Genomic DNA, 19,930 nt, shown 5'->3' with positions numbered 1-19,930 from the left:
CTGAAGCCATCCTGTTTTCTTTTGGTCCGATCTTCTGTCACGGTTCGTAGAGGCAGGGAGAACGCAGGAGTCTTAACTTCACTATAGAAATTATTTTAATGAGAAAACGCAGGGTACAAAACAACCAGTAACAAAGTAGTTCGGACAAGGAACTAAGGATAAGACAGGAACTAACATACATAGGATAATTAACCAAACAGGTGCATGGAATAATGAAATCAACTCAACAAGAACAGGAAAATAACCATATAAGGAAACTCAGGAAGGACAGGGGTAAAACAAGGAAAAACAACTCCCAATCCCAGACACATACTGTATGTGTATAAGCAATGTATAAGTCTGATCACCTTATTTCATTATAGAACAGCGAGAAAACAATACAAATAACATATCACATTAAAAAGCATTAGAATTAGCCAAAGCTTAAAACATTATCTATGACTGAAGGCTGTATAGAAGGATTACATTAAAGGTTTAGGGCAAACTTGTTGTATTAAATATGCTCACATTTTTCATGTGCTGACTTTATGATTTAAATAAAGAAATATTCCCAGCCCATAGACGATAATTAAAAAGAAGTTTGATCATCTTAATCGAATTATATTCTCTGTGATTGCGTGCAACGACTGAATGTCATTATACTGTGAACAAGAACGGGAGATTAATCACAATAAATATAATGAAAAAAAAAAAAATAATATTAAAAATAACATAAAATCAGTCCGAGTATTCCTCTGGCAGTAACTTGAGCCATGTGCAGTTAACTGTCATGCAGTATAAAAAAAGCACGCTGCTATTCAGCTTCCACACGCCACACAAACACTTGAAAATGCGCACATTTAATCAGAATCAGAATGAGCTTTATTGCCAGGTATGTTTGCACATACGAGGAATTTGTTTTAGTGACAGTAGCTATAAAAATTTAAAATAAAATAAATAATGTACAAATATACAAAAATGGACAATGTGCCAAATAGCACAAACACAATATACAAAATGGACAATTCGGTATGTACAGGTATGTTAGGTGCAAATTTGAAATGTAATAAGTATGTGTGTAAAATAAAAATAAAAAAGTATGATATTGTTGTGTGTTTCATGTTTATTGTTAAGAGGATGGATTCAATGATGGCGGAGTAGAACTGTTTTAGCAAGTCCTGTGGCAGGTTGAACTTCCTCAGCTGGCGAAGGAAGTACAACCTCTGCTAGGCCTTTTTCACAATAGAGTCAATGTGATTGTCCCACTTCAGGTCCTGAGAAATAGTGGTGCCCAGGAAACTGAATGACTCCACTGCAGTCACAGTGCTGTTCATGATGGTGAGTGGGGGGAGTGCAGGGGGGTTTCTCCTGAAGTCCACAATCATCTCCACAGTTTTGAGCATGTTGACCTCCAGGTTGTTAAGACTGCACCAGACAGCCAGCTCCTTAACCTCCTGTCTGTAAGCAGACTCGTCACCGTCCTGAATGAGGCCAATCAGTGTGGTGTCGTCTGCAAATTTGAGGAGCTTGACAGAGGGGTCTTTAGAGGTGCAGTCATTCGTGTAGAGGGAGAAGAGCAGTGGGGAGAGAATGCAGCCCTGAGGAGCTCCAGTGCTAATGGTGCAGGTGCTGGATGTGTATTTTCCCAGCCTCACTAGCTGCTGCCTGTCTGTCAGGAAGCTGTTGATCCACTGACAGATGGAGGTGGGCACGGAAAGCTGAGTTAGTGTGGGCAGGAGGAGGTCTGAAATGATAGTGTTAAAGGCCGAGCTGAAGTCCACAAACAGGATCTTCACATAAGTCCCTGGTCTGTCCAGGTGTTTCAGTGTGTAATGCAGTCCCATGCTGACTGCATCATCCACAGACCTGTTTTCTCTGTAGGCAAACTGCAGGGGGTCCAGCAAGGGTCCAGTGATATCCTTCAGATAAGCCAAAACCAGTTTTTCAAATGACTTCATGACCACAGATGTTAGAGCCACAGGTCTGTAGTCGTTAAGTCCTGTTATCTTGGGTTTCTTTGGGACGGGGAAGAGGGTGGAGCGTTTGAAGCATGAGGGGACTTCACACAGCTCCAGTGATCTGTTGAAGATCTGTGTGAAGATGGGGGCCAGCTGGTCAGCACAGGATTTCAGACAGGCTGGTGTCACACCGTCTGGGCCTGGTGCCTTCCTTGTCTTGTTCTTTTTGAAGACCTGGCGCACGTCATCTTCACTTATCTGCAGTTCAGATGTGGGGGATAGGGGGTTGCAGGAGGTGTGAATGGTGTTTTTTCAAACCTGCAATAGAACTCATTAAGATCGTCTGCCAGTTGTTGAATCTCTACAGTGCCGGGGATGGTGTCTTGTAATTGGTGATGTCTTTCAGACCTTTCCACACTGAAGCCTTGTCAATGGATGAGAATTGGATCCTTAACTTATCAGAATAATTCCTCTTTGCCACTCTGATCTCCTTTTCCAGTGTGTATTTGGCCTGTTTATACAAGACTCTGTCCCCATTCCTGTAAGCATCTTCTTTGGCCTGACGGAGCTGTCTGAGTTTTGCAGTGAACCACGGTTTGTCGTTGTTATAAGTTAGATGAGGCCTGGTAGGAATGCACATATCCTCACAGAAAATGATATATGATGTTACAGTCTATGTGAGCTCGTCCAGATCATCAGCGGCTTTAAAAACACAGTCCTTAATACAGGTTTAACAGATTTAAGTTTCTACTTGTAGGTTGGAATAAGATGAACCAAACAGTGATCAGAAAGTCCTAAAGCTGCTCGTGGAACAGAGTGATATGCGTCCTTTATTGCTGTGTAACAATGGTCCAATATATTACTGTCTCTGTTGGGACATGTAACATGCTGTCTGTATTTTGGCAGTTCGAGGGAGAGATTTGCTTTATTAAAGTCTCCGATAATGATTAAAACAGAGTCCAGGTGTTGGTGCTCACTCTCTGTGATCATATCAACAAGTTTCTGTAAAGCTGTGCTCACGTTCGTTTGCGGTGGAATGTAGACACTCACGAGAATGAACGAAAAAAACTCCCACGGTGAATAGAACGGCTTGCAGTTAATGAAGAGCGTTTCTAGATCTGAACAGCACATCTTCTTTAACACAGTTACATCTGTACACCACCTCTCATTGATATAAAAGCATGTCCCGCTGCCGCGCGATTTCCCTGTTGATTCCGCGTCGCGATCTGCTCTGATCAGCGTGAAATTAGGCAGATGTAAGGCGCTGTCTGGAATGGTGTCGTTCAGCCAGGTTTCCGTGAAACACAGAGCAGCAGTTTGAAAAGTCCTTGTTAAACCGGGAAAGCAGAAGGAGTTCGTCCGTTTTGTTGGGTAGAGAGCGGAGATTCGCCAGATGGATGCTAGGCAACGGCATTCGGAATCCACGCTGTCTGAGCTTCATGAGCGCGCTGGCTCTCTTCCCCGTCTGCGCGTCCTAAAGCATCTAAACAGCATTGCAGCTCCGCCGACTACAATGTTCAGCAAAACATCCGAATAATCGAAAACCGGTAGGAGATTTTGTGGTGTGTTCTGCCGAATGTTCAGCAGTTCTTCCTTGGTGAATCTGATCGTGTTAGACAAACAAAAAACAGGAAAAACTAACAAAAACACTAAAACAACTGGAGAGCCAAGCACAATGGCTGCCATGCGCGGCACCATCTTGTTTCTTGTTGACATTATAGCCTACATGTAATATAGAGCGGCCCCCTCATTTTAAGATGCCCCCCCCCCCCCCCATTTAAATTCAGGCCACTGCTTTGCACTACCAGTAATAATCAAAGAAATGCCATTCTTTTCAGCTTTTGCTTCATCAGAGAATCCAGAAAAAAATGTATCATGCTTACCACAAAAATATTAAGCAGCAGAACTGTTTTCAACATTGATAAATAATAATAAGAATGTTTCTTGAGCACCAAATTGACATATCAGAATGATTTCTGAACAATCATATGATACTGAAGACTGGAGTTGGCTGCTGAAAATTCGGTTTTGCCGTGACAGGAATAAATTACATTTGAAAATAAATCAAAACAGAGAACAGTCATTGGTTACACTTTATTTTGATAGTCCACTTTAGACATTCTACTAACTATAAATAACTTTGTAACTACATGTAAATTACATGTCAGTTAATTATCATTAAACTGCAAATACATGTCTACTAAATCTCAGAGTAGACTGGTAGGTTAGGTTTAGGGTTAGTAGAATAAGTTGGCATACATTTGCAAAGTTTCTTCTAATCAGTATGTTGTATCTTGTGGACCCATCAAAATAAAGTGTTAGAAGATATTAAGCAGGCAGTCTACTAATACTCTAATGACTGATAGTTGACATGTAGTTGCAAAGTTACTTACTTTTAGTAGAATGTCTAAAGTGGAATATAAAAAATAAAGTGTTACCCAGTTATTTTAAATTCCACTAAAACTTCACAATATTAATATTTTATTGTATTTTTTTGATCAAATTAGATTTTCTTTCCTGAAATCTTTCAGGAAAAAGTTTCGATTAGTGAACTATATGGCCTAATCACACTAGAGACTAGACTAAACAGTGTGCACCATCTTAAGTGACATCACTAAGGAGTAACAAAAACCACATGTTCACACTCACAATTCTTCGGCCACACTATGACATTCAGAAGGAAATACTTGCACATAGCTGCAAAATGAAGCAACTCAAAATGCACAGGGCCTCATTCTTGAAACACGAGCAGAAAGAATTTGTATATATCATTTGTAAAACAGGCAAATATGATTCAGGATAAACTGTTGTTTTATGGTATAAGAATGGTGAGAGTGAAGCTATTGGAATCCACTGTAATCCTCAGAATGAGAGATCATATTTACATGTTTTACAAATATGCACAAATTAATTTTGCTTGTCTTTCTTGAACAGAATGAACAGAAAGACATATCACATTTACTTGGAGACATGCTCAGCCTAGCATGACTGATGACTCCACACAGCATGCCTGAAGTTTAACTGGCGAACGGTACCTGGTACTTCAACTTCCCATCTTTGTGCAGTCTGAGGTCCAGCTGGCGATCAAGACTATCTCCATAAATGTGTCCAGCATCCACCTAGTGTTCGATATGCAATCAAATACAGACACTCAAATAAGATGATACTGTACAAAACTTCATTATTCAAAAAAAGTTACAAAACTATCACTGTTGAGGTACCATTTCAAAAGATACTAATATGTTCTTTTATAGTACTGATATGTACATTCAGGGAATTAATATGTACCATTTAGGGATAAATAAAGTACAAATATATACCTTTTAGCTTTTGTACCGTAGGGTACTCCACAAGTGACAGTTTTGTTCCGTTATTTTGAGTGTACTGTACTGTACAACACTCATTTTGAGCAAAAATTGTATTTTTTTGATCAAATTAGATTTTCTTTCTTGAAATCTTTCAGGAAAAAGTTTCGATTAGTGAACTATATGGCCTAATCACACTAGAGACTAAACTAAACAGTGTGCACCATCTTAAGTGACATCACTAAGGAGTAACAAAAACCACATGTTCACACTCACAATTCTTCGGCCACACTATGACATTCAGAAGGAAAATAATAAATTATTTTCCACCTTCCTGTAAAATAGTATATAATATTATGCTTGTGTGCTGACAATGAGATAAAGATTTGTTGACCCTTCCCCCATTACTTCCAACACTATATGTAACATGAGTGTTGACGTGGTTCCTGCTCATCCCACTGTGAAAAAACAGCATTAAGTTATTTCTCTGCCCAAGAAGGTCTTCAGTGTCCAAGAGAAACATTTTATCAACTCTTTCATTAGCAAAAACCATCTGCACAGACTTTTAAAAGCTCTTTCCTGCAGGTAGAGCCATCAAACAGTTTATTTTATTGGTTAATTAAGAGATAAAATGTTAAATTGTAAAAACTGTGACTCACCCCATGAGCCAAGCCTTTTGTAAACCCAAATCCAACACGGTTGTGAGTCTTAAAAAACTGGTGCGTGAAGTGCTGAGCAAAAAATGCGAACATTAAATTTGTTCCCTGAGGGTCCTGTCTGAAATTCCGCCTTAACAGGAACTTCTCTGTCAGAAGCTTGGGGTCTGGAAGATTCATTTTTCCTGAGAGACACATGGAATCATTTTACCACAGCCTCAGAAGACAAGGTATTTCCGGTGACTTTAGAACACTCATATACTTGGAGCATTTTAATATAATTTCTTATGAGGAAAAATGCATTTTCAGACCATGTGTCCTTCAGAAGGAAGTACATTTTGATTATAGTCTCTAACCTTTGGTTCCCATTGGCAAGGGGCAGTCCTGAGGGACTGGGGGAAGAATTCTTGTGTAGTAGGTGATGTTGGAATACGCTTCCCAGTTCAAGTAGTCAGATTTGGAATTGTACGTCGGGGGACTTGGGATTAAGTTGGCTCTTACTGTAATGGGAAAGAATATTTAAAAACAGTCATCAGACAAAATAATATCTAGAAAAACACAGTGAAACAAAGGCCAGAAATTATGCATACTTCTTATTTGCTGTTATATATATATATATATATATATATATATATCTCTAGATCTTAGTCAACCACTACACAAAACCTTTTCCTACTCTTTAACAGTTATTTTCTCTGGTCAAAAGCCAACAACTTAAAATTGTCAAGGATTTTACTGACTCTGGACTGTGCAAATATTTATGTGATAGATTTCTTGCACACTTACCTCCCTATCTATGGTTGTACAGCCAAAAGATTTCCAACAAACAAATAATTTGCAACATAAAAACCTAACATATAAAAGATACAGCATTGCGTAATCTTCGCATACTGCTGTGGTTTTCAAAATGAAGGGCGGGGGTATTGTAAGGGAGCACAGGAGACTTCTAGTTTCCAAATTTCATTCAATTTCACATTCAAATCTGTGTGTAAATTATACATGTGAGAACCAGTAAGGTTTGAGTGCAGTGTCTTTTGCTCTGCCTTCTACTTCTTATATGGTGTTGGCTGTACAATTCAGTTTTTTTTGTTGGCAATGACAAAATTACATTTCAGTCTGTGTTCAAAATAAAGTAATCAGCTGACCTCAGATAACTTGGAATAATGCACACAAATCAATAACACACGGGCTACTTTTAACTTATCTTTATCAAGTCAAGTCACCTTTATTTATATAGTGTTTTATATAGTATAGATTGTTTTAAAGCAGCAACATTTATGTGTTTTCAATTTCAATCCTCTCATCCCACATCAAAACATCATTATAAGGAAATGTTTCTTTCATTTCCTATCTTTTTCCTTTCATATTTCTTATTTTTGATTATTCTTTTTTCAATTTTATATAATTTTGTAAGCAACAGATAATATATAGAAAATAACAAAACAAGGTTTTTTACTGTTTTATTTAAAATAATGAAAGTTATACTCTTCACAGAAACAACTAAATTGTGAAAACTGAAGTTTTCCCACACAGCAGGTATTCAATAAATATGCAGCTAATATTGTGGGTAATATGGAGGTGCATAAAAGTTTTACTAATTTAAAAGGGAGATATCAACAATTAAAAAAAAAAACCACCTCTACACATGTAGCCTTATTCTGAACTAACTTGCTCTCTATTACACTTTCCTGGAACAAAACCTCAGGATATTCAGTACCTTCGCTCACACAAGGAAATCTTTTGGCCCAGAGCAGTGTGAAGAACATGAAGAATTTGAGGGCCTCTTGCTGAGTACATGCCATGCCAAGCGGCGGCGGGGCTCAAAATGAGCACAGATTAAAATGATAACCTCCTGTGACTCTGGTGTATCTTGCAACCGCATTTACATTACATACAGCTGTAACATTTGGACCAATCAGACACACAACTATTTATTAAATTTAACAAATAATCTCTTATGTCCCCTCACCTAACCCAAAAGGCCAACTATGAGGGTCTGTGGACCCTTCCCCCGAAATGCATTAACACCTAAGAAAGGCAGAACAGGCCTCTGGTTCCATGGCCACCCATCTGATAACACTTGTTTTATTGCTCAAAGGCAGAGCAATTCACTTCATTTCCCCTTAGGAAAGAGACATGGACTCTTCTCTAATGAATTAATAGAAAAACCTTTCTTTGAATGAACACGCATATCTTCAGGTCATTGTGTATATTATTACTGTTCTTGTATTGTGTTTTTGTGTATTACTGTTTTATGCATGCTTATGATAGAACACTAGTTAATATTACCTCATGTATATCACGTTTGGTCTGTATCAATTCGTCTTCGGATGATCTAATTGAGAGTGTATATTATATGTCTATACCTATGCAACATATAAGTGTTCTAGGAATCTTTAATAGTTTGTATATCAACTTCCAATCCAGTTCATATGCAAATTACCATGCATAGAGACAAAGAGTCGTAAACTTTCTCACCATAGGCTCTTTGACTCCCCAGAGGTGTGACCTCTATAGCAGATAAAGCTCTCACATCATGTGACGCCCCGGCAGTCTGTGGTTCTGTTAGATTCTGAGAAGATGAGGATGTGAGCTAGAACTTTTCTGGACCCTTTAAGTTTTGCGCCAGGGCTTGCGGCCTTGACTTTCGATTCAACCAAACTCCTCGGACCTTAGCAGATCTCTTTCTTTGCTCTTTTTCACTTTCTACCTGGGAAGAACATACAGGTGCTGGTCATAAAATTAGAATATCATGAAAAAGTTGATTTATTTCAGTAATACCATTTAAAAAGTGAAACTTGTATATTAGATTAATTCATTACACACAGACTGATATATTTCAAATGTTTATTTCCTTTAATTTTGATGATTATAACTGACAACAAATGAAAGTCCCAAATTCAGTATCTCAGAAAATTTGAATATCAATTAAGACCAATGCAAAAAAAAAAGATTTTTTAGAAATGTTGGCCAACTGAAAACATCCTAATGAATATGAAAAGTATGAGCATGTACAGCACAGTCGATCAGTCTGTGGCACTGCTCAGGTGTTATGAGAGCCCATGTTGCTCTGATAGTGGCCTTCAGCTCTTCTGAATTGTTGGGTCTGGCGTATTGCATCTTCTTCACAATACCCCATAGGGTTTCCCCATGGTCCTTAAACCAGGTACTGGTAGCTTTGGCAGTGTGTGCAGGTGCCAAGTCCTGTTGGAAAATTAAATCTGCATCTCCATAAAGTTGGTCAGCAGCAGGAAGCATGAAGTGCTCTAAAACTTCCTGGTAGACGGCTGTGTTGACCTTGGACCTCAGAAAACACAATGGACCAACACCAGCAGATGACATGGCCCCCCAAACCATCAATGACTGTGGAAATTTTACACTGGACCTCAAGCAACTTGGATTATGTGCCTCTCCTCTCTTCCTCCAGCCTCTGAAACCTTGATTTCCAAAGGAAATGCAAAATTTACTTTCATCAGAGAACATAACTTTGGACCACCCTTTTCCAGTCCTTTTTGTCTTTAGCCCAGGCAAGACGCTTCTGATGCTGTCTCTTGTTCAAGAGTGGCTTGACAGGGAATGCGACAGCTGAAACCCATATCTTGCATACGTCTGTGCGTGGTGGTTCTTGAAGCACTGACTCCAGCTGGAGTCCACTCTTTGTGAATCTCCCCCACATTTTTGAATGTTTTTTTTTTTCACAATCCTCTCCAAGGTGCGGTTATCCCTATTGCTTGTACACTTTTTTCTACCACATCTTGTCCTTCCCTTCGCCCCTCTATTAATATGCTTGGACACAGAGCTCTGTGAACAGCCAGCCTCTTTAGCAATGACCTTTTGTGTGTTGCCCTCCTTGTGCAAGGTGTCAATGGTCATCTTTTGGACAACTGTCAAGCCAGCAGTTTCCCCATGATTGTGTAGCCTACAGAGCTAGACTGAGAGACCATTTAAAGGCTTTTGCAGGTGTTTTGAGTTAATTAGCTGATTAGAGTGTGGCACCAGGTGTCTTAAATATTGAACATTTTCACAATATTCTAATTTTCTGAGATACTGAATTTGGGACTTTCATTAGTTGTCAGTTATAATCATCAAAATTAAAGGAAATAAACATTTGAAATATATCAGTCTGTGTGTAATGAATTAATCTAATATACAAGTTTCACTTTTTGAATGGTATTACTGAAATAAATCAACTTTTTCATGATATTCTAATTTTATGACCAGCACCTGTATCTACCTCAGAACATCTTTGGAATTCATCACTCTTCAACCCGGAAGAACGTGATCGGAAGTCCAAAACTTTGAAACCATTAAGACTTTCATATAAGACTGCATTCCGGACACTCGTCACAACTAAGACAATGCAAGTATAACATTTAACTAAACGAAACAGAGGTTTAGTATAAGTTATAGACCCCGTTATGAATGGCGCTGATGGTTTTAATCAGGTGGTTAACTGACTCTTTCCATAACTGCATTCTCTGGTTTTCCTGATGGTTTCATTTTCGTCAACTCTCTTTCCCCTAGTCTGCGTTAGTGTTTAGTTAACCCTTTAAAACCGTCTGTGTCGGCGACGACACATTAAACCAAGCTGTATTCATGTTACCATAACTCTTCAACCGTTTGCACCATCACATTAATTAAAATTACTCCTGACAGCAGACAACATGCGCGTTTCGGCAATATATGGCTTATTATGGTAATTTCTTGCGCTCCATCGACAAATCACGGCTGGAATTTGAATGGAGAGATAGAGAGCGCAGAGTTTTGGATTGCATAAAACAATAAACGAAACAAACAAAAACATGGTGAAAGAGGAGTAAACAGCACAAAAAAGCCTCCTGAATGAAAACCGTGCAAATAAAAAACAGAAAATGTATTACTGTTTTTTTTTATTTTTGTGTATTTAAATTCTGTTTACAAACTCATCACACAACATTAATGGTAAAAAACTGTACTTTTTTGAAAGCCATCTGTTTTCTGAAAAAAATGACACCTTGCACTTGAGTTGATATGAACTTACGCTGGACGAACAGATTAGATGATGGCAATTTAATTCTGCTACAGTTATTACTGTCAGCCGATATAAATAATTGTAATTAATCATAATTAATTGTAATTATTTATATACAATTCCCTTTTGAGCTTATAAATTGCTACATAAATGCTGGAGAACGTTGGCAATCGTTTAAACATTATTTGCAAGCAGACTCATTATCAACCTTGTGTGTCTCATAATTTTATTAACGTCTTACACATGCAGTTTCTGATCAAATCAAATAGACTATAGCGTGAATGCACCTTACTACGAGCAGTAGAAAGTTTATTAATGCTATAATGCGTGTTTAAATCATACGATAAGGAACTAACCTGATATTAGCAAAGAAATTCTAATTTCTGTTGTTAGTAGTGTGTAAGCCTTCTCTGACGAAATCTCAGATTAGCAGCCCGTGTAGATGGTACCAGACTAAATTAATGTGATCTTGGGTGAAAAAATCCCCATTTCATCTTTAAATGTGTAAATCTTCTCTGATTATCTAATCTCAGATTAGCGGCACAAATTAATCTGTGTGGAGAAGAAACCCCACTTGCAGTGATATTAAAACTGGGCAACGAAGAAATCTTGCTACAGGATATTTAGTTAAATGGTGATTTGAGCGATGTTCCTCATCTCCCAGAGTTAAGGCCTTCTTGTAACCTTCGCGTATCACTGTAGTCACTGAAGTGATGCAATTGAATAGCGAATTAATGGTGTAATTCTAGCCTAGCTAACTAGTAATTGCCATTGTCTGTGAAGTGAATGTGCTGTTTTTATTTGTGAAATAAGTTGTATGCGATGCGTCATAACTGACTGCGCGTGAGTTCCCATGCATGTTTACAGCAGCGCAAGTCCTGCTCCACTTGCGCATATTGTAAACTCGCATCGGCCTCTTAGCAAAGTCTGACACTGGTAATTGAGAGCAGCCTCTTCCAGTTCAATCTGATAACAGCACACACATCACAGACTCTTGTGTAAACAAACAACTGAGTGCAGCCAAAGCTACCATTTTAGAAGCCGAGCAGGCATATAAGCGTATAAGTGTAAAGTGTAGTGTCTGAACCACTCCTCTCTCTCTCCCCCTCACTCTTGGTTTCATTTCCTGTTTGTGCTATCATCTTCTGTTAGATTCAGGCACGCCCTTCCTCACATATGTTGGTTCTATTTGTGTTATTTTTATTTTGACTTTATTCTACATCTCTTTGATTTTGTTTTCATTCATTAACCTTTTTAGCTTGAATGTACAATTCAGCTAAGTTGATTAAATCAATTTGTTTATTTTATTTAAAAAATTGTTTTATTCATTTTAGTTTCCTAAAGCTATTAGGACATTTTCATTTTACCTTTACCTTATTTTAGTTATTTGACATCCTCCCTCTCGGTATAGGATTAGAGCAGTTCTAGAAACTGTTGTCCCCTTAATGAGCTGTACAGGTTATTAGTAGCCTAATTCCTGTCTTTTCTATTATCCTCTTACACCAGGACCCTGAGCAGACTAGAAACACTTCCTAATTGTTTCTGTTTCTGTTAATCAAGATGGCGCCGCGTATGGCTGCTGTGGTGTGGAACGCTCCCGTACTTTTGTTGTTTTTGTTTGTTTGTTCTGTGTTTAGTCATTCTCTTACTGTCAGTTTTACCAGAGACGAACTACTGGACATAAGGCAACACACACCGGACAATTTTTTTCCGGTTTTTGATTATTCAGATGCTTTGTTGGATGTTTTGGTCGGAGGGACAGCGGTCCTAGTCAAACGCGCTGGTTAAACTCCGCGAACGTGGCTTCCAAACTGCGCTCCCAAGCATTCATCTAGCGAATCTCCAATCCCTTCCTAACAAAATGGATGAACTACTTCTCCTTACCCACACAAATAAGGACTTTTCAAACTCTGCTGCATTGTGCTTCACTGAAACCTGGCTGAGTAAAAACATCCCGGATAACATGCTTAATTTGCCGGGATATCAGCTGTTCAGATCAGACCGCATCACGGAACTAACGGGGAAAACGAGAGGTGGTGGACTATGTTTCTACATAAATGAAGGTTGGTGTTCAGATGGAACAACTCTGAAGAAGATGTGTTCTCCTAATTTGGAGGCCTTCTTCATAAACTGTAAGCCGTTCTATTCACCCCGAGAGTTTTCCTCCTTCATTCTCGTGAATGTGTACGTGCCTCCGGACGCGTGCGTGAGCGCCGCGATGCAACAGCTGGCCGAACAAATATCTGAAACAGAGCAAAGGTACCCGGACTCTTTTTTAATCATTCTTGGAGATTTTAATAAAGCAAATCTCTCCCGCGAACTGCCAAAATACAGACAGCACGTTACATGTCCCACCAGAGACAGTAATATATTGGATCATTGTTACACAATAATTAAAGATGCATATCACTCTGTCCCACGGGCAGCTCTGGGGCTCTCTGATCACTGTTTGGTTCATCTCATACCGACCTATAGGCAAAAACTCAAATCTTCTAAGCCTGTATTAAGAACTGTTAAGAGATGGACTAATGAAGCAGAGCAAGATTTAAAAGCTTGTTTTGACCTCACTGATTGGAGTGTTTTTGAAGCCGCTGCCACCGATCTGGATAAACTCACAGAGACTGTAACATCATATATCAGTTTCTGTGAGGATATATGCATCCCCACCAGGACATTCTTATCATTCAATAATGATAAACCGTGGTTTACTGGGAAACTCAAACAGCTTTGTCAGGCCAAAGAGGACGCTTACAGAAGTGGGGATAAAATCTTGTATAACCAGGCCAGGAACAGACTAACAAAGGAGATCAGAGTGGCTAAAAAAAACTACTCTGAGAAGTTGAAAAAAGAACTTTCAGCCAACGATCCGGCGTCGGTATGGACTGGTCTGAGGAACATCACCATGTACAAGACACCACCCCCACAGTCTGTGGAGAATCAACAACTGGCTGACGATCTCAATCTGTTTTACTGCAGATTTGAAAAGGCCAGACTGACACCCAGCACCCGCTCTGATCTGCACTTCACACATTCACCTTGCCCCCCTGCAACCCCCCTTACTCCCTCCCCCACCATTCTACCTGCGTTTAAAGTCTGTGTAGAGGATGTGAACCGGGTCTTCAGAAAACAGAAATCTAGGAAAGCTTCAGGACCAGACGGTATTTCACCTGCCTGTCTAAAAGTCTGTGCTGACCAATTGGCCCCCATCTTTACACAAATCTTCAACAGATCTCTGGAGCTGTGTGAAGTTCCCTGCTGCTTCAAACGCTCCACCATCATTCCCGTCCCCAAAAAGCCCAAAATCACTGGACTTAATGACTACAGACCTGTCGCACTCACGTCTGTGGTCATGAAGTCACTTGAGAGACTGGTCCTGGCCTACCTGAAGGACATCACTAGACCCTTGCTGGATCCTCTTCAGTTTGCCTATAGAGCAAACAGGTCTGTGGATGACGCTGTCAATATGGGACTGCATTACATCCTGCAACACCTCGACAAACCTGGGAATTATGCAAGGATCTTATTTGTGGACTTCAGCTCGGCCTTCAATACCATCATACCTGACCTTCTCTCAGACAAACTGAGACAGCTCTCTGTGCCCTCCTCCATCTGTCAGTGGATCACCAGCTTCCTGACAGACAGACAGCAGCTAGTGAGGCTGGGCAAACTCACATCCAGGACTCTCACCATCAGCACTGGCGCCCCTCAGGGTTGCGTTCTCTCCCCACTGCTCTTCTCCCTCTACACGAATGACTGCACATCAAAGGACCCCTCTGTCAAGCTCCTGAAGTTTGCGGACGACACTACAGTCATAGGCCTCATCAAGGACGTGACGAGTCTGCTTACAGACAGGAAGTTGAGCAGCTGGCTGTCTGGTGCAGTCTTAACAACCTGGAGCTGAACACGCTCAAAACTGTGGAGATGATAGTGGACTTCAGGAGAAACCCCCCTGCTCTGCCCCCACTCACCATCATGAACAGCACTGTGACTTCAGTAGAGTCATTCAGATTCCTGGGCACCACCATCTCCCAGGACCTGAAGTGGGACAATCACATTGACTCTATTGCGAAAAAGGCCCAGCAGAGGCTGTATTTCCTCCGCCAGCTAAGGAAGTTCAACCTGCCTCAGGAGCTGCTGAAACAGTTCTACTCTGCAATCATCGAGTCTGTTCTATGTTCTTCTATAACTGTTTGGTTTGGTTCAGCTACCAAAACAGACATCAGAAGACTACAACGGACAGTTAGGACTGCTGAGAGAATTATCGGTGCCCCTCTGCCCAGCCTCCAAGAACTTTACACCTCCAGAGTGAGGAAAAGGGCTAAGAAAGTCACTCTGGACCCCTCACACCCAGCTCACTCTCTCTTTGTACTGTTGCCCTCTGGCCGGCGCTACAGATCACTGAGCACCAGAACAGCCAGACACAAGAACAGTTTTTTTCCCCCAGGCCGTATCCCACCTGAACAACACATAACACACCCCGGTACTGTACATCTGTAAATAACCCATCAAACCTTCATCTGTACATAGGACACATGCACATTCACAGTTCTGTCTATGGTCATGTCTCTTTTCTGTATATTTTTATTTTTATTACTATTGTTATTCTTAATTATTGTATATTCTCTTCATTAGTGTTCTTTATCACCTTAATTATATGTTGTCTGCACTATGTTTGTACTTTCTGTACTGGAAGCTCATAACACCAAGACAAATCCCTTGTGTGTGCAAACACACTTGGCAATAAAGCTCTTTCTGATTCTGATTCTGATTGTTTACCTTGAAGTGGCTGATGTGTCCCTGCTAGCGTAGCCAACAGTCTCCCTAGGTTTTATGACCCTGCTACATTCCTTTGAAGAAGTGACAACTGCTTAGTCATATCTCCTATCTTAAACTAAATAAGGAAAGCCCGTCTTTCTCCCTCTGTATCTTCCTGATTTTATTTCAGTTTTGTTTATTTAATACCTTCATAGTGACCAAACCTGTGAACCATCAGTGCCTTGAGTAATAGTTTGCCCCCACGTATAGCCAGGTCATCAGCTGACTCCTGCTTACAGCCCCGTAAACAATGTTACTCAAACCCTCTACTTGTGTTCTTAGCACCCTACTTCACTAGCTGCCCCTCACCAGCTATTCACACCTTACACGACCTACAGAGCCGTTCCCTACACAGATAGCCTAACGCCTCTGTACGTACTTGCACTTGCCTTCTGCCTCTCTCTCTCTCTGGTGTTCCCCAAGTGTTCCAGTGTGTCTCAGACATTCCACAGACATCCAGCCTGGCCAGCTCACCAGGACCACCTGAAAACCCGGCAGAGCACTGTGATGGACATCCTTCAGCCCAAAGCAGCCACTGCATGAGGCACCCTGCTGCACGTCACACAGCCAGGAGTGCAATTCCCCTCACTCCCGTACACAGATACGAAGGGGGGAGCCAAATCCTTCTGTTTGACATTTCACAAGTCAGCTTCCTGAAAACCTCTAGCCTTCAGCGGCAGAAGGAAAGGGATTTATTCAGGCGAGCCCTGAAACAGCACATGGAGTGACACTCAAAGACCTCAACTGTATGGCCAGAAACATCCCTGCATTCACACCAGAACTTGCAGGAGAATATGATGTCCACGCTTACTTAAGAGAGATTGACTTCCACCTGCAGTCTTGGACCAGTGTGAAAGCCCAAGATAGACTCTATCTGCTCTGGCTCGCCGCTAGCCCAGAAGTGCGACGCTTCCTCGCTCAGAACACATCCAATCAGACTACCAGCAGCTTAAACAAGCTATCATAAAGGAATTCTCAGAGCCAGAGTCTGAACATGGACTGATAGATGCCCTAGCCATCGAACAGGGCCGTCATGAAATTCCCCACGCATAATACCACAGACTTCGACGAGCTTACTTTGGAGCTCGCCATGAACCTGGAATGGAAGAGGACAACATCTTCAAGAGCATTTACCTCCGGAACCTCCACCCTATTGTAAGTCACCATTTAGGCATTATGGCCTGCCACACAATGCCTATTCAACAACTGTGTGATCTGACACAGAAGGCTTTTAACAAGCACAAGGCCTCTACCAAAGGTGTTTGTAAGACCCCACTGATTCTGAACTGCACAACCCAGAATCCAAAGCAGGCACCAGAAGGCACCCAACATTGCCACAACACAAGGCCCTTCTACAGAAAGCCACTAGCCAGCGGAGGACAGAGCCGTCACCATGGCTGCAAACCCAGGTCCCAGACCAACCACTGGCAGAGACCATGGAAAAGGCCATCCTTGTCCTGCGAACACCACGGCATGCCCAACGACAGTCCCCCACATCATCCTCCTCCACACCCTTCACACAGGTGCCAAACGGATGCTGCACAAGGACAGCTGGACACGCCTACTTCTGAGTTACAGGAGCTGCTGTCTCTAGCAAAAGAGCTCTTTGAACAAAACTCAACTGAGGAGTACTGTGAAGGACAAACCTCTGACTCCTTGCCTGATGCAACACAGCATCAGACTCCTCCAAGGGAGGAACATCCCTTAAAACCAGTCGACACCCCAGAAGCAGCCAGACAACACTGGATGGAGCAACGGGCCCACATGCCCAACAGCGAAACCTCTACCAACACAACTCAGGCAAGCCCAAGTCGGTGCCGCCACAAAAGCAAAGCGACACCACAAACATCAGACTTCTGGTGACGTTCCAGCAGAACAGAGGGCTAACAACCACCTGCTGCCCTTCTGCCATCATCAATTGGTCAGTCTGAAACTCTCTGCACTCTCACCAGTGAGAGTCTAACCCGGCTGTTCCACACCACGGGTACCACAGATAGCCTATTGGTTAACAACATCAGCAACCATCTGAGCCAGACCAACTCACTTCAGGACGACAGGTGACACTGCCTCGACACCTGCTGCACAAGCTCGAGGACCCGCACCTTGCTACAGCATACCACCTGACAGCATCCACCACGGCACCACAACCACTCCTGGAGGCAACCAATAGCCCGAGAGCCTGGAGGCAACCAACAGCCCGAGAGCCCCCTCACCTAACCCAAAAGGCTAACTATGAGGATCTGTGGCCCCTTCCCCCAAAATGCATTAACACCTAAGAAAGGCAGAACAGGCCTCTGGTTCCATGGCCACCCATCTGATAACACTTGTTTTATTGCTCAAAGGAATGCGGGCAGAGCAATTCACTTCATTTCCCCTTAGAAAAGCGACATGGAATCTTCTCTAATTAATTCATGGAAAAACCTTTCTTTGAATAAACACACATATCTTCAGGTCATTGTGTATATTATTACTGTTCTTGTATATGTTTTGTGTATTGTATCCTGTTTTATGCATGCTTATGATAGAACACTAGTTAATATTACCTCATGTATATCACGTTTGGTCTGTATCAATTCGTCTTCGGATGATCTAATTGAGAGTGTATATTATATGTCGATACCTATGCAACATATAAGTGTTCCTAGAATCTTTAATAGTTTGTATATCAACTTCCAATCCAGTTCATATGCAAATCACCATGCATGGAGACAAAGAAGTTCAAGTCACCATAGGCTCTTTGACTCCCCAGAGGTGTGACGTCTATAGCAGATAAAGCTCTCACATCATGTGACGCCCCAGCAGTCTGCGGTTCTGTTAGATTCTGAGAAGATGAGGATGTGAGCTATAACTTTTCTGGACCCTTTAAGTTTTGCGCTAAGTTTTGACTTTCCATTCAACCAAAGCTCCTCGGACCTTAGCAGATCTCTTTCTTAGCTCTTTTTCACTTTTTACATGGGAAGAACATTTCTACCTCAGAACATCTTTGCAATTCATCACTCTTCAACCCGGAAGAACGTGATCGGGAGTCCAAAACTTTGAAACCATTAAGACTTTCATCTGAGACTGCATTCCGGACACTCGTCGCAACTAAAGCAATGCAAGTATAACATTTAACTAAACGAAACAGAGGTTTAGTATAAGTTATAGACCCCGTTATGAATGGCGCTGATGGTTTTAATCAGGTGGCTAACTGACTCTTTCCATAACTGCATTCTCTGGTTTTCCTCATGGTTTCATCCATCAACTCATATTAGCCCTTTCCCCATGTATGAGTGATTGTATGTTTGTTTGTTTGACTAGTCTGCGTAAGTGTTTAGTTAATAAAACTCTTGTGCACAAATTACATGAGTTTCTGTTCCTGCCTTGCAAATTAATGTCCCTTTAAGATTTTTTATCCTTACTACATGTTCTAATGTATTAATACTTAGGAAAGTATTTTCTGTGGCCAAGAAAATATACTTTCTTAGAGTTGACATGAACTTACACTGAATGTTCACTGGACGAACAGATTAGATGATAGGCATTTTAATTCTGCTACAGTTATTACTGTCAGCCAATATAAATAATTGTAATTAATCTTAATTAATTGTAATTATTTATATACAATTCCCTTTTGAGCTTATAAATTGCTACACAGCCTAACTGACTTGAATGTCCTTACAGAAAAACATTGCAGAGCGCCAACTGGGAGGAAATGATTAAAAAGGGGCTGTACATTAGAAAAGGTAAATAAGGGAAGGATGCTGAGTTAAAGGAGACTCACTTTACAAGAAAAGAATAACAACTAGGCCAAATTCATTCACACCCTGCCATTTGCTCTGACAACCACTGCAGAGTACAATAAATCACAATAATCCAAAGCCCTGGTCAGACACACCACCATCTGAACTACATCCAAGCCATTTCGAATACAGACAGTTTTGCCAAAGCAAAGAAAACAGACAACATCTAATTTATCGACCAAAACTTTAAACAGAATTTCTGTCTAAGCTACCCATGTGTGGTCTGAAAGTAGTTACTCAGCCAAAGACTTTATGTCTGTGTTGATAAAACATTGATGTTTACACTCCGTGACTGAACTTATTCTCCTCTTCCCCTAAAAAGACTTGAAGACCAAGCTTAAGAAGTTTTTACACTGGAACAGTGGCTGAGTAAAGTGAAAGATGGAGTTGGATCACTCAATTCAATCTATTTTGCCATTATGCT

General features: G+C 41.0%; 2 protein-coding genes across 4 annotated transcripts in view; both read right to left on the bottom strand.

The window, feature by feature from the left end:
* Nucleotides 1-19,930, bottom strand: part of LOC306870239 (mucosa-associated lymphoid tissue lymphoma translocation protein 1-like) — a 1,002,100-nt gene that overhangs the window by 734,209 nt on the left and 247,961 nt on the right. The window lies entirely within an intron of this gene.
* The window catches only part of ptgs1 (prostaglandin-endoperoxide synthase 1), a 45,263-nt gene that overhangs the window by 7,693 nt on the left and 17,640 nt on the right, over nucleotides 1-19,930 (bottom strand). For both annotated transcript variants that reach the window (XR_013784237.1, XM_079417398.1), the window contains exons 5-7: nucleotides 6,255-6,398; nucleotides 5,902-6,083; nucleotides 4,973-5,056 (exon numbers count right to left, since the gene is read on the bottom strand). Coding sequence is in view for 1 of the 2 variants with exons in the window: in XM_079417398.1 (XP_079273524.1) it covers nucleotides 4,973-5,056; nucleotides 5,902-6,083; nucleotides 6,255-6,398 (410 nt within the window). In the remaining variant the exon portion in view is untranslated. The remainder of the gene's footprint in view (nucleotides 1-4,972; nucleotides 5,057-5,901; nucleotides 6,084-6,254; nucleotides 6,399-19,930) is intronic.

The sequence above is a fragment of the Barbus barbus genome (assembly GCF_936440315.1).
Source record: "Barbus barbus genome assembly, chromosome: 5".
Lineage (NCBI taxonomy): Eukaryota > Metazoa > Chordata > Actinopteri > Cypriniformes > Cyprinidae > Barbus > Barbus barbus.
This window is presented reverse-complemented; position numbering and strand designations above follow the sequence as displayed.